Below are 13,437 nucleotides of genomic sequence, written 5' to 3'. Positions count from 1 at the left end.
CAAAAATTACACATTTTATTTCAGTTAGTTGCCAAGGTACCATTTAAGATTTTCGTTAAGTTTAAACTAAAACAAACACAACAAAACTTAAACTTTTTAACTTTAAGCTAACTGAAATAAAAGCACTTCTAATTTTTGTTAAGTTTAAGAACTAAAATAACTCTTTAAACGTTTTATATCAGTTAGTTTAAAATTAGAAACATTTATCATTTTTGTTTATTTTAAGTTGAAGTACTAAAATTACTAAAACAAAACTTAAACTTGTTTTTATTTTAGTTATTTGCTAAGGCAACATTTCGGATTTTCGTTTAGTTTAAGTACTAAAATAACTACAACAAAAATTAAACTTATTTTAGTTAGTTGCCATTGCAACATTTCTAATTTCAATTTTTAAAAAAATTGAAATACTAAAATATCTAAAACAAAACTTTTTTATATTTAATTTAGCTCCAAGGCAACATATCTCACTTTTATTTAGTTTAAGCTGAAGCACTAATATAGCACTATTAATATTGGTAACACATTGCAATAATGTCTTATTAGTTAACATTAAGTACATTAACTAACAATTAATGAGCAATACATTTTTTACAGAATTCATTCATCTTTGGTAACATTAATTAATAAAAATACAACTATTTATTGTTAGTTCATGTCAGCTCAGTTCCATTAAAAATATTTTTTACTTTTTACTTTAATAATGTATTAATAAATGTTGCAATGAAACTTGAACTAAAATTAGTATTTTTCATTAACTATTGTAGTTAGCTAGTGTTAACACGTGCAATGGGTTAACAAAAAACAATAAAATGACTAAAACAACAAAATTACTAAAAGTTTATCTAAATTGGATAAGATAATAATAAAAACGAAAAAAACGAAACGAAAAAAAAAAAAAAGTTACTGATTTTACTTTTTATCTCGCACTCTTAAAAATGACATTATTTACTGTTTTTACATTTATTTTGAAAGCTAGTATATTAATGATACTAAAATAACACTGCTGATGGCCTAACATAAAAAATTCAGATGTATGTTAATCAGACATTAGTGATGAAGAGGAAGAGGTTAGCGTTACAGTATCTGGAGCACAGCTGCGGTATTTGGACGCTAATGGCTACGGCTAACATCCGTGTGGCGGCTTGTTATTTATGGAGTAATTGCAGATTCATAGCTGACTCATAAATGTGGCCGCTCCCAACCACTGCAGACGGTACGCGGTCGGGTAGGCGTAATGACAGCATCACCGATCTCGCAAATCCCATAAGGCTGCCAAAACAGAGTACAAGCGTATGTTTAGCATTTGCTTTCAAACAGTCAAGAGGACTGGCAGCCGAATTAGATGGTCAATTTCTCATTGCCGAATAAATTGACTCTGGTTTTACAGCTTACGAGACCGAACCCTATGGTTTGGTGCATTTGGGTTTATTTGTCTATGACCACATATTCCGGGCATTCGCTGAGAAACGGCTGGACGCCATTGGCAGAGAGCAAGTGCAGTAAGAGAAACCTGTGCTAATGCTAAACACCTCATCCAGGGAACAACGACAGTCATTACTTTTCCCAGCGCCATCTAAACAAAATCAAGCACGCTTTTCTAAGTCATAAAAAAGGCTCGGTGCAAGGTTTCACCGGCGGACGTATGTTCTCAAATTTAACATATCTCAACAGAAAACACTCCTAGCTTAGCTAATGAGTCAAAGGATGAAACGCTGTACATTGTCAGAGCGATTTCACAGCATTTCCAGCTGGCCATATCTCTGCTCAATTTCAACTCTCAACCTAATAAATCGCTGGAAATGTCAAGGAAAAGTTTGAAATTATGACAAGCCCTTCAACCAAAAAGAAAGCAATCAGGGTAGAGAGAATCATTTAAAAAAAAACACATCTACAGTCAAAGCTGTGCCCTAGTGGTTAGCGCACATGCTCCAAACAATGCAAGAAGTAATTTCATATCCAGTTCCTCTTTTTCTAAAATATGCCTATGAATGAAATCACCAAAATGGGCAAAAACCAGAAAGAAACTAGTCAAAATGTGTTTTTCATACAGCCCAGGGCGCTTTTTTGACACAAAATGAGACCGAAATGACTGAACTCACCGGCGGCCGCACCACAGCTAGGGGCAAGATGACCACTGGAGCAGGTACACATGTTGGGCCTCGAGCAAAAGCCGTCCCCACACGAGTTCCTACAGATCGCTGGAGAGACAAATATTCATGATAAGTGATCAGCAAAGGCATTTTGATCTGTTAGCATATAAACAGGTAGATAGTACACAGGAATAATTAACTATATGTAGTTTTTGGACAGAACATTTGCATGAGTGCAAAAGCATGCAGTGTAGTGAGATCATGTGGCATATTACTTGTTGCACACTGCGTACTCTTTGCACAAACATATTGTGCAGTAGTGCTGGGTTTTGACACAATTTCACGATTCGAATCGATTATTTTTCACAAGCTTGCGATTCGATTTCGATTCGATTCAATGTTGATTATTTTGGATATACTGTATATCAGGTACAGAACATGGCAAATTTTCTCAATGAAAAAAATTTAAATAAAAAATACAGTTGGTACTACATTATTATAATATTGAAGGTTAAAATTAGCTAATTTGTATGCAAACACTCAACTAAGTTTTTATAATATTACTTAACTTTAAATTAGATAGACTATTTATATTTCTACTCCAATTTGTTTTTTGAAAGGTGGCTGTCATAAAAACTTGACAGATGTATTCAAACATAAATTAAAATTTGAAGAAGAGTAAAAATTATAATGAATGTTATATGGTGCATATATATTTAGCAAAATGCTCCTCTTTAGAGTTTATTTTTCTAGCTGACTAACGAGTCACCAAATACGTTTTTTTTCTGTGGTAAATGTGACGTTACGTGACATTGTTTACAAGCTGTTATACTGACATCTTTCCGTGGTTAAAACACTGATTGAGCGATTACATGAGACAGGATACGGAATTCGGTAAGTTTGACTCTTTCTTTTAATATACCTGCAGATGTTTATTCATGTTTATTTTGTGCTGAAACTGCTATTAAAGCAGAGGAGATGATCAGTTAACATGCGCTTTGTGCTGCCACTTCTTTTGAACTGAGGCGCTACAGCGATCTGTCACTTCACAATAAACAGCGCAAAAAAACATATTTATTTTTTGAATATTGTAATAAAATGAACAGAATTTGAAATCTGAGACTTTGTTTCATATCAAACGTAACAAAGCACAATGCTTATTGCGATTTATTGGGTGGAAGGCGTGCTACAATTATGCATTCATTAAACGAAAACAGGCTACACTAACCGATTCTTGGGATTTAGGAACTGATATCTTTTTGTAAAAATGGGAATCAACTAAAATTGAGAAATCAATATTTTTTTACCAAGCCCTACTGTGCAGTATGCTAGTATCAGGTTCTGAACATAGCTTGGGTCTTAGGTCCAAGCCTTTATCTTTTGGAGGTTGTGTTGTGGTTAAAGGTCTTGGGGTCAAACCCCAGAAAAGAGCAATTCATGAACTGGTGAGTTGCTGATTTCCCCCGATGTACCCCTGTGCACGAACCTTAACCAGAGTTAGCCTACGGCTAAATGCTAACTTTGTGGTTAAGTGTACTGTGGGTAAGTGGCATCTTCAGTATGCAACTTTAAAAAGAAATATTGCAGATACTTACGAACTATACACTGGTTCCCACCGGGAAGCGTTTTCCACCCTGGACAACAATAGGAGTGGAAGCGGGAACCACATACGTTGGGCCTGAAACAATGAAAACCAGTCCATTAAATTACAGAAACCAAATATTATTCCTGAACGTTTCTCAGAAACATACAACAGAATGAAATATCCACAGTCTCAAAGACCTCTTGACCCTTTTGCAATAAATATGGCTCAATCCATACAACGGCCCCAAAGGACTTTCCAGGGAAATTACATGAAAAGAGTTTGTTTTGAGTAGGACCATAACCAAACTTCCTGAGACAGAATTATTTACTAAAGCTACTCTTACGTTCCCAAATGCGCTCATCCATGAGCTGTTTTTTGGCAACTTTCTCACCAAGAGTTGGTTCCAAAGAAAAGTGTCTGTTTAGTCATGATATATGTGATTAATGACAGGACCAAACCGGAAGTTCAGTATTTCTCTGCTTAAGTGTTAACAAACCCAGCACCATGTTTTGGGACTCTCTGTTTAGTGACTTAATCCAAGACGACCAACTAGTAACTGACAGCTTGGAGGCAAATCGCCCTCAGAATGTGACATTTTGACAGTTTCTTTCCAACAAGCCCTTTGGATCTCCATCAAACCTGGACCCTCACTGTGAAAACAGTTTTATTTCTATCAGCACCAAGTTAAGCCTGCTGTAAATGGACCTTTAAAAAAACACAAGGTACATCTGTCTTTCTACACACACACACATAAATTCCTTTCCTCTACAAGTCAAGATGTTTACAAATGTCAGTCACCTGGGGACGACCAGCTGTAGTTTGAATCTTTTGATGGATTTCAAACCGCATTGCCAGACGACACAACTGCTAACAGCAGAAACCAAGAGAGATGTGGAGGGCCAGAAAGTGTAGAGGCCGATGGAGGGCTAGATGTTGGAACATGAAAACGGAAAATGCTGGGGAAAGGGCAAGAATCAGTGGGAGGTAAAGAAAACAAGTGGAAGTGAAAAGTTTGGGGGTTTGGGAGGTGGGCCGCGGAAAACAAAAGCAGCAGCGGAAATTAGGCCAGATGATGATGAATTATTAGCAATGTGGAACCATAGAGTCTTATTTCTCAACTGGAACCTGAAAAAATAGGTCTGAAACTCATGCACAATGATGCCAAGAAGGTTATGCCTGGACGCAAACCGTTCTCTTCTTTCTTATATCCTATGCTTTTCAGTAGGGATGCACCGAATGTTCGGCAACTGAAATTATTTGGCCGAAAATAGCAACAAAAAAAAAAGCTCTTTCGGTGTTCAGCCAAATAAGTGAAAATGCTGTATAAATTGTACCGAACAATGATGTTTTTGGTGACGCGATCAAATACCAACCAGCATAGAATGAGAGGCACGCACTCTTTATAATGCAGCAAACATGTCAGCAGTGGAGAAGCATTTAACTGCCCGAGAAAGACACAAAAATCATTACAAGCACCGACAGTGAGAGACTGTTTAGTACAGCATCACATGTCTTTGATGAGAAGAGGAAGGGTGGTTGTTACTGTTTACTGAATGATGACTGAAATTGCGAAATGGCCTTAAACACTTACTAAATAAACTGCAGAATGTTATGTTTTCTAATACACGCATGAATTGCATGTATTCTGACAGAGCTGCACGAGCTCGCGGCGCTATCTGCTTGTTAGCCAAGGTTCAAAATCCAAAGCACGAGGAAAATCTGCACTTAAACAGTGTTACTCGTCAGTTGCTTGGTAACCTTTTTATAAATTTTTACAAGGCATGGATGTGAGAGTGTGATATGTGCGACAAACATCTTCCCAAATTCGAAGCACCGAAGTCTTCCTGCGGGTTTCCGCCAAAATAAAAGCTCTATGAAAAAGCAAGAAATCCATCAACAATGTTAGTATTCTAATTTTACTGTTGTTCTGTAAATAATAATAATGAAGAGAAAAATTACAACAGCTCTAATAATACATTTATTATAACATTTACACATAGTGTTTAAAAGTTTGGGATCCGTAGTATTTTCTAATGTTTTAAAAGTATTTTCTGCTCAGCAAGTCTGATTTATTTATAAAGTAAAAAATACAGTAAAAACAGTAATACTGTGAAATATTATTACAATTTTAAATGACTGTTTTGTATGTGAATATATTGTAAAATCGAATTTATTTCTGTGATCAAAGCTGAATTTTCAGCATAATTACACCAGTCTTCAGTGCCATCATTCTAATATGCTGATTTGCTGCTCAAAGTGTCCAGTTTTCCATCTTTTTTGTCTTTAGCCAATCACATGCCTGATTCAAGAAGGGGGTCCCAAAAATGGCTGAATAATATTTTAAAATTGTTTTGTAATTTATTTTTTTCTTTGAAAAGCAATTGTCGAGAAAAATTGGCAAAAGACATGGAAAAAATGGAAAAACTTTGGCCAAATGTTTCATTATATTCCGTTTCGGCTTCAGCCAAGAATATTTATTTCAGTGCATCCCTACTTTTCAGTGTTCGCACTTCTTTAAGCTGGAACACTACTTTGGGTGGCCGAGAAGTATCTGCAGTGAATACCAGAAAATGCATTTCAAACACGCAATCCATGTGCAAACTACTAAATGTATTATTTGCAGTATGGTGTGTTTACTAATACTAAATGAAGAATATTTACCCAACATCTCAAATACGAACCAGCACCTCAAAGAGAGATATAAATTGGTAACGGGTTCTTTGCTACAAGGCAAATACCTGGAAAGGCCATTTGAGATTTGCCAGCAATTCTTTGCCAAATATCTCCAGATAAAGCAGGTCAACTTTACGACATTTGAGAACCCCTCGCAAACTGAATTCCAATGAGGTCAGGAAAAGGCTGAGATAGGAAATCAGGATTCTTTGACGACCTCTGGCCAGTTCTCGGTGAGGTCATAAAAACCTAACAGGACGAAGGAGAGAGGGTTAGACAAAGATAGCACAATTTCGTCTCACCGGCAACCACTCCTAGAGAGGTTAAAGGTCAATTTAGAGGCATCTGCTCCCAGCCCCCAGGATTGCTGCTAAGTCCAGAGCCAATGAGCTAATGGCACGGTTGTTTTAACATTATAAAGCTCCCATGTGTAAAGCCTCTGGATCTCTATGGCCTTTCCTTGTCCAACTAGGCCTGTTTCAAGACCCTGACCCTAATGAACTCCAATCACACTGCTGTCTAGACTATACACACTTTTAATGCAACGAGGGAGGAGGGGGGTCGCTCCATATGATTTCAAGTCCCATGTGGGAATGTTGTTGCTTGCATGCATAAGCTGGTCCACAAGACACTTTGGAGCGACTGATGGTATCGGGAATAAACAACAGAAATCAATTAGCTGTTATGATTTTTTTTGTTTATTGCAATACAATGAGTGCATTTGATAAGAATAAGACGATAAGAATTTCTGGGCATGCTATTATGCACACATAAGGATACACTTATCAGATCTGCATCTTCCTTTCCACTGGTTAGATGACAAACCCCACTGAAAAGAGAAAAAAAACACTGCTTTTCAATTTTTTTGTGGGGTCCCTTAAAACTAAGTTGGCTCCATATCCACAGGCAATTTTTTTTGTTCCTAAACTTAAAAATGTATTTCTGCAAAGAACAATTTCACAACAAACCGTTGTTGGATTGTAGCAAGCTCTTCAAGATCCAAGAAGGATTGTTTTCCTTTTGACTGGCATGCACTTCTAGCTGTTAAAAGAATATAAATCCAAGACAAAGAACTCAGTCTCTCTGGGGATGCAAACATCAAGCATTTTGGAAGAACTGGAGCCCATCTTTGGAGTCTAGTGGAGCTGACATTGCCTCGGAGACATGTTGAGCAAATGAAGAGAAACCCTGGCCAAGCCAGCAAGACTTCTAAAAACATCTACCCTGAGCATGCTGCTGGCTTTATACTGGGCGAAACTCCTCAGGGTTGGCATCGAGAACCACATCATCATATTCTCACCCCAAGCCCATTGCTTTTACAGCAGTCTCCCAGACTTTACCTTCATTTAAGGTGCCCCCAAATGCAATGTGATCAGACTTCTCCAATCTGACGGCCAAATTATGCTTAGCAAGGAGAGCCAGTAAGATCCAAATCCTACTGCAGCTCTCTTAAATCGTCTGACCTGGGATAACTTGGCTTGATTGGTCAGCAGTAGATCAAATGTGCTTTTTCGTGCAACATCATTATAATCAGTGTTCTTAAGGGCTGTTCTTACACTGCGTTGTTATGCTAAATAGGATTACAAATGGTGCATGGTGGTGATTAGACCTTTCTTGAAGACTGCAACATTTGTAAGAAGGGTCTTTATGTTGACGAAGGGAACTGTTGGACAGGAAAGCATAGGCTCTCAAAAAGGCACTGTGGCACATTTGTCAATTGACTCGGTGCTACATGGTTCTGCTCCACTGACCGGATCAGATACTCCCCCTTAGTTTACCTGGAAAATTGGCCAAAGTGTTCAGTTCACTAATTTTTGATTATGATAAAGGTCAACTACTATTGTTCCCATTTCTGCTACTGGGGTACCATACAAAATGGTGCTTTTGTTTCTGAACTTCAGTCTCTACAGTCCTAACGGACTCAAAGTGTCTGTTTGGCCTTGCTAGATTTGTTTCAGACCTTAACTGCAAAAACCCTTTCCTGATTAAATAAGGATCCAAGAATTAGAGACATATCTCTGTTGTGAAATGCTCTTTCTCACCTCCAGCTTGAAAACAAATGTCCCTTGTTGGAGCCCCCTGAGTAATCAGAGTACCTCATTTCCAGTTGCAGTTTGCAGGGGAGTTATAAGCAAGTACAGATGAGCGGATGATTGGAATAACTGTTTCGAACATATGAGGGCCGCACGACACAAAACAGCCATTGTTTTCCCAAAAATTAGAAAAATACACAGCTTTGGCTTTGTGGAGACGAATGCAGACACTAAGTTCAAGAGCCACTGGAGGGATTGGAAAAACATCCATCATGCAATCACTCATCTTTTAATACATTTAAGTGTGTTTACCTCAACTTTCAACAGAAACTAGAGACCTAAAACACCATGCATTCTTCTTGGACATATATAGACGTAAAATGTATGATAACCAAACAATAATATCTTTCAACGGTGCATGTTATCAGTAGGAAATGACACTCCTGTTGACATGACCAACATACTGAGGCATTTCAGTACTTAAAATTCCTTCACAACAGAGTTCTGCAGCTGGCTCCATCACATACGTTGCTTTCTTAATCATGCTTTCAACCCAGTTTGGCTCTAACCCAAACAGCACAGCAGGTTGCAACATAAATCTACTGCATTAAAAAGTGAATTTAAAGAAGATGATGCTAGCTTCGAATTCAAGCTTTAAAGATGAGATAGACCAACCCCCAAATGAATATACTGTACGTCTGGTAATAAAAGTTGAGTTAAACCCTCCGCCTCATATGGTTAAGCCATTAGAGTGTCCACTTCAAGAATGAAACTGACGTAGAACAGGAGCAGGACATGACTGAAGAAAAAAAACTCTTACCCCCTGAGGGACTCCTGGCCTCTCCGACGGACCCTCTGTTGCACCTCCCCCTCAGGTTTTCCAGTGAATCGACTGGCCTGGATGTCTCCATCTCCTTGCGCCTGCGCCGAATGGACCGCGGCCCACCAGATCGTGGCCCATCCGAGCACCACCTTGGCTAGCTTCCACACTCCCATTGGTCTCTGCTGTGTGACTCCTGAAGCGCCGTTAAACGTGTCTCACCCGCAATAAAACTCTTCCTTTCCAATGAGCTCTTCAGATGTGAACTTCAAGCTTGTGCACTCCAGACTGAAGGCTAAAAAAAGAGAAGATAAAATGCATAGCTTTACTGCTTAGCCTATTTGGCGCATACAGTGAGCATATGAACAAATGTGCCCCCTCATAAATTTTTCCATTAAATCGACCATGGTCGATGATGGAGTTTTTTTATAAAGTGTAGTATTATTCCAGGCAAACCGTGTGGCTCTTTAAGCACCAGCCTGCATCTTTTTACAGGCCCACTTAGACTTGTCTTAGCATGTAGAAACAACCAACTCTTGGCCAAGACTGGACTCCTGGTTTTGTCCTCAACTGGCTCATTAAAAATAAGATTTTAGGGTAAATAATGAGCCTCAAAAGATTTAGAACCATGGCAGAAATGGGTTTCAACTTCAGAGGGGTGGCAAAACAACATCGTTTTCTTGTCAGCCTTATATATTTGTGTTAAACCTCTGCAAAGTGGGCGTACTGCTTAATAAAGACATTCTTTAACAGAGGTAAACTGGTTATGTCTCCACAGACTTGCTTATTATAATGTATAACTTTATTTTACTACAAGGCGCTTTTGATAAAAGTGTTCGCAAAATGAATACTGTTTAACATCAAAGGCTTAAAAAGATGGTTTAATGAGAAGATTGTGATAATAAAGTTAGTTAAATTACAGTACACCATCTTAGATGACAGGTATAGTAGGTCTGAGAAGGAAAATTTGAAGAGTTTTCAAGTGGGCGGGTCGGTGTGAGCAGAAAAAAACACCAATAAGGAACTGCAGTTTTTATAGTATACATACACAGATACTTTTATTTTATGATAAAGCATGAATGCAGCTTTGATAAAAGCATTTGCAAAATTAATTAATTAAAAATATTATTTAACATTAAAATGGCGTCAGCTTGTTAGTTTAATGGAAAATTTAGTTAAATCACAGTTCATCTGAATTTGACAGCTCTGGCAAATCTGAGGGAAAGTTTGAGGCGTTTTGAAGTGGGCGGTGCTAAACGCGCGCGAACAAAGAAAAAAAAAGCATCAATGACAACAATCATCTTTCCAAGGTATTATTATGAATTACATCGTCCGCTTTTCCGCTCTTAATGAGCTCAGACACCGTGACACAATTCCGCATCTTGTACTTTAATTTTGACGTTAAAAAAGACAGCATGCGAGCGTTTCCTTCGTGAAGAAAAAAAACCTAAAAAAGTTGAGTTTGCTGAGGCGAACGCGCTCGCTACACAGAGATTTCGCGATTACATTAAGGCATCCAATATTCCGCTGATAATCAGTACTTGTTGCGTTTTAATCTATTTGAACGAATATCAATTGATACTTGCAGATGTAACGCGTTTAAAGTGTATTTAACCAACTGTTTAACTTAAAGTTTAATCTCTCTTAAAGTTGCTTTTTTTTCATGTTTCTAAACTTTATAACTTTTTTAAATCTTTATAATTTATTTCTATGCAGTCGTGTACCGGAATAATAGTTTTATTTGAGTTTTAAACGAGTTAGCCGGTCAACAAACAGTAAGGAAAGAAACGCCGGTTTGCGTCGCCAAGGACTTTTTCCTTCAAATTAAATTTTGCAAAGTAGCCAACTTCTTGATCGCCTTAAATGCGTTCTTTCCTACATTTTAAATGAAAATCGCGGTGCATATTATAAGCGCTTCGTTGAAACTGATGCGAATAAACCATGCATAAATAATCAGGATATTGAAGCAGAAATACCTCAGATGCCTCGCAGTGCCTGGAGGAGTCAGTTATTGTCACGGGATATGTTCCCCTGAATGGAAAACTGCACTGTAGCCCTTGTGAGAAAGAGAAAAGTAAGTGAATTACCCTCGATAGGTCGAGGGGAGGTGCTTTGGTAGAAGAACCATAGAGGAGGGGGTTTGAACCCGCTGACTGCCCCCCTGCACTGCAGCCAACCATTATTTACACGACTGAAAGAGTGAATGAAAGAGAAAGCTAAGTATGTGATTTAGATCTTTTGTAAAATTTCTCCTCTCTATATCTTTGTAACCAGTGATCGATGTAGTAATGAAGTGGACTGATTAAGTGATTTACTCATGACAAAAGAAGGATTTGCCTACACATAAAAGCCACAACCATCACGAAGCAACATTTTACCTGACATGAACAACCATAGTATTTAATGTTTGTAGTACCTTTCATTTTTTTTATATAGCACTTAAAACAATGCTATTTGCAAAAGGCATATACATTATGAACTATATAAACATATATATATATAATGTTCAAACATAGAATGTTGTACAATTGTTGACAATTATATTATTAAATATAATCATATTTTTGACAGTGTAAATGTAAAGGATTGACTTAAAATGCAAAAAAAAGTTTGTTATATAATTTATTATAATTTGTTATATGTAGTATATATTTTTAAATGGTACATAACTGCAAAAGAAATGCATTTTTACTACAAAAAAATGTGCATAGTAAAAAGTTTTTGTTTTGCTGTAGCATTTGTGTAGCTTTTTATAAACAAAATATTATTATTTTTCTTTACAGTTTATTTTGTCACAACAATCTTGGTGAAAAGATGAATTGAAAAAGTTTTAGATTGTGTTTGTATATGCTGACTTTATTTTGCGTGTTTTTGCACTCAAACATTTACCATTACCATTTATATTGTCAACATAACAATTTGAGAGAAAAGTTGAATCGAACATTTCAAATTGTCTTAGTGTTTGGTGTCATTTATCTCGATCTGAATAGTTTGGTATGGTTTATACCAACTTTATTTCCACAGCACATGCATGCAAAAACAACAAAAAGCTGAGTTTTACAATTAAAGTAAAACTTATTACATTGCTATGACTAAAAAGTCAAACTAAAGTAAAACTGACTGAAGGTCATTCAGGTTCAACACGTCATCATATTTAAAGGGTGAATAATCCAGTGTTAACAAAGCTTTGTTTTCTCACTCAGTTTCTTAACTGCTATCTAGCTTGCCTGATTTTAATTGGCTGTTAGGGTTGACGCGCCACCTGGGTGGTCGAACAGCTGAGCGCAACCCAAATGCGAGCGACAGCGTTTTTGAAACGGCCAAACTGAGTCAGCAGGTTTAAAAAACATAGATGCCTTTGTTGCCTGAGCAATTTCAAGAACAGCCTCCATCACCCTTGCATTTATTGTGCTCATTTTATCCCTCAGTAAGTCAAAAACGTGGGAGATTCGGTAAAAATATGTTCGTTCCCAATGTCATAAAAGTTAATTGAAGAAATCAGTGCATAGCTGTGTTTGAGCACGTCTCGTGATTAAAACGCCTACGTCATGTAAAATACGTCCATGTGCTTCTAGTGCTAAATGATTTGTGGCGTGTTTTCCGATCCCCCTCGTCCTTGGAGCAAATGCAATGGAATGAGATAGGAGTAATGTTCTTGGCAGAGACGTCTTTCTCCGAGACCCATGCGGCTCGCCCCTAAACAGAACCACATTGTGCGCTGAGCCCGCTTTCCCTTTCCTTTTGATTCCCCCTCAACATCTGACAGGTTGTGTCGAACAGTATGTTTGCGCCCAAAGAGGATGCGACATCCTTTCCAGGAAGATGATAAAGAATGAGATGTTTTCTGACTAATCTTGTGACTGTATTTTGTGAAAATTGTACACACGGTCTGCTTTCGATTCATGTAATACTTTCCTTATTAGCAGCGTTTGCTTAGCAGGCATCACTACTACTTTTACTCAAAGGGATTGGAACAAACATCTTGTGCTCCAGACATTAAAGGAATATCTTATCTGCTGAAAATATCCTCACCCTCAGGCCATCCAAGATGTAGATGAGTTAGTTTCTTCATCAGATTTGGAGAAATGTAGCATTGTATCACTTGCTCACCAACTGATCCTCTGCAGTGAATGGGTGCCGTCAGAATGAGAGTCCAAACAGCTGATAAAAACATCACAATAATCCTCAAGTAATCCACACCACTCCAGTCCATCAGTTAACATCTTGAGAAGACAA

General features: G+C 37.6%; 1 protein-coding gene across 1 annotated transcript in view; it reads right to left on the bottom strand.

Moving 5' to 3' along the window:
- fbn2b (fibrillin 2b) overlaps window positions 1-11,250 on the bottom strand; it is an 86,374-nt gene extending 75,124 nt beyond the window's left edge. The window contains exons 1-4 of the mRNA XM_016246061.1: window positions 11,178-11,250; window positions 9,202-9,496; window positions 3,686-3,768; window positions 2,100-2,198 (exon numbers count right to left, since the gene is read on the bottom strand). Of these exons, the coding sequence (XP_016101547.1) occupies window positions 2,100-2,198; window positions 3,686-3,768; window positions 9,202-9,377 (358 nt within the window). The 5' untranslated portion in view covers window positions 9,378-9,496; window positions 11,178-11,250. The remainder of the gene's footprint in view (window positions 1-2,099; window positions 2,199-3,685; window positions 3,769-9,201; window positions 9,497-11,177) is intronic.
- Window positions 11,251-13,437: the final 2,187 nt, after the last annotated feature.

The sequence above is a fragment of the Sinocyclocheilus grahami genome, unplaced genomic scaffold (assembly GCF_001515645.1).
Source record: "Sinocyclocheilus grahami isolate Dianchi unplaced genomic scaffold, SAMN03320097.WGS_v1.1 scaffold782.1, whole genome shotgun sequence".
Taxonomy (NCBI): domain Eukaryota; kingdom Metazoa; phylum Chordata; class Actinopteri; order Cypriniformes; family Cyprinidae; genus Sinocyclocheilus; species Sinocyclocheilus grahami.
Note: the sequence above shows the minus strand (reverse complement) of the source record. Positions and strands in the feature narration are given on the sequence as shown.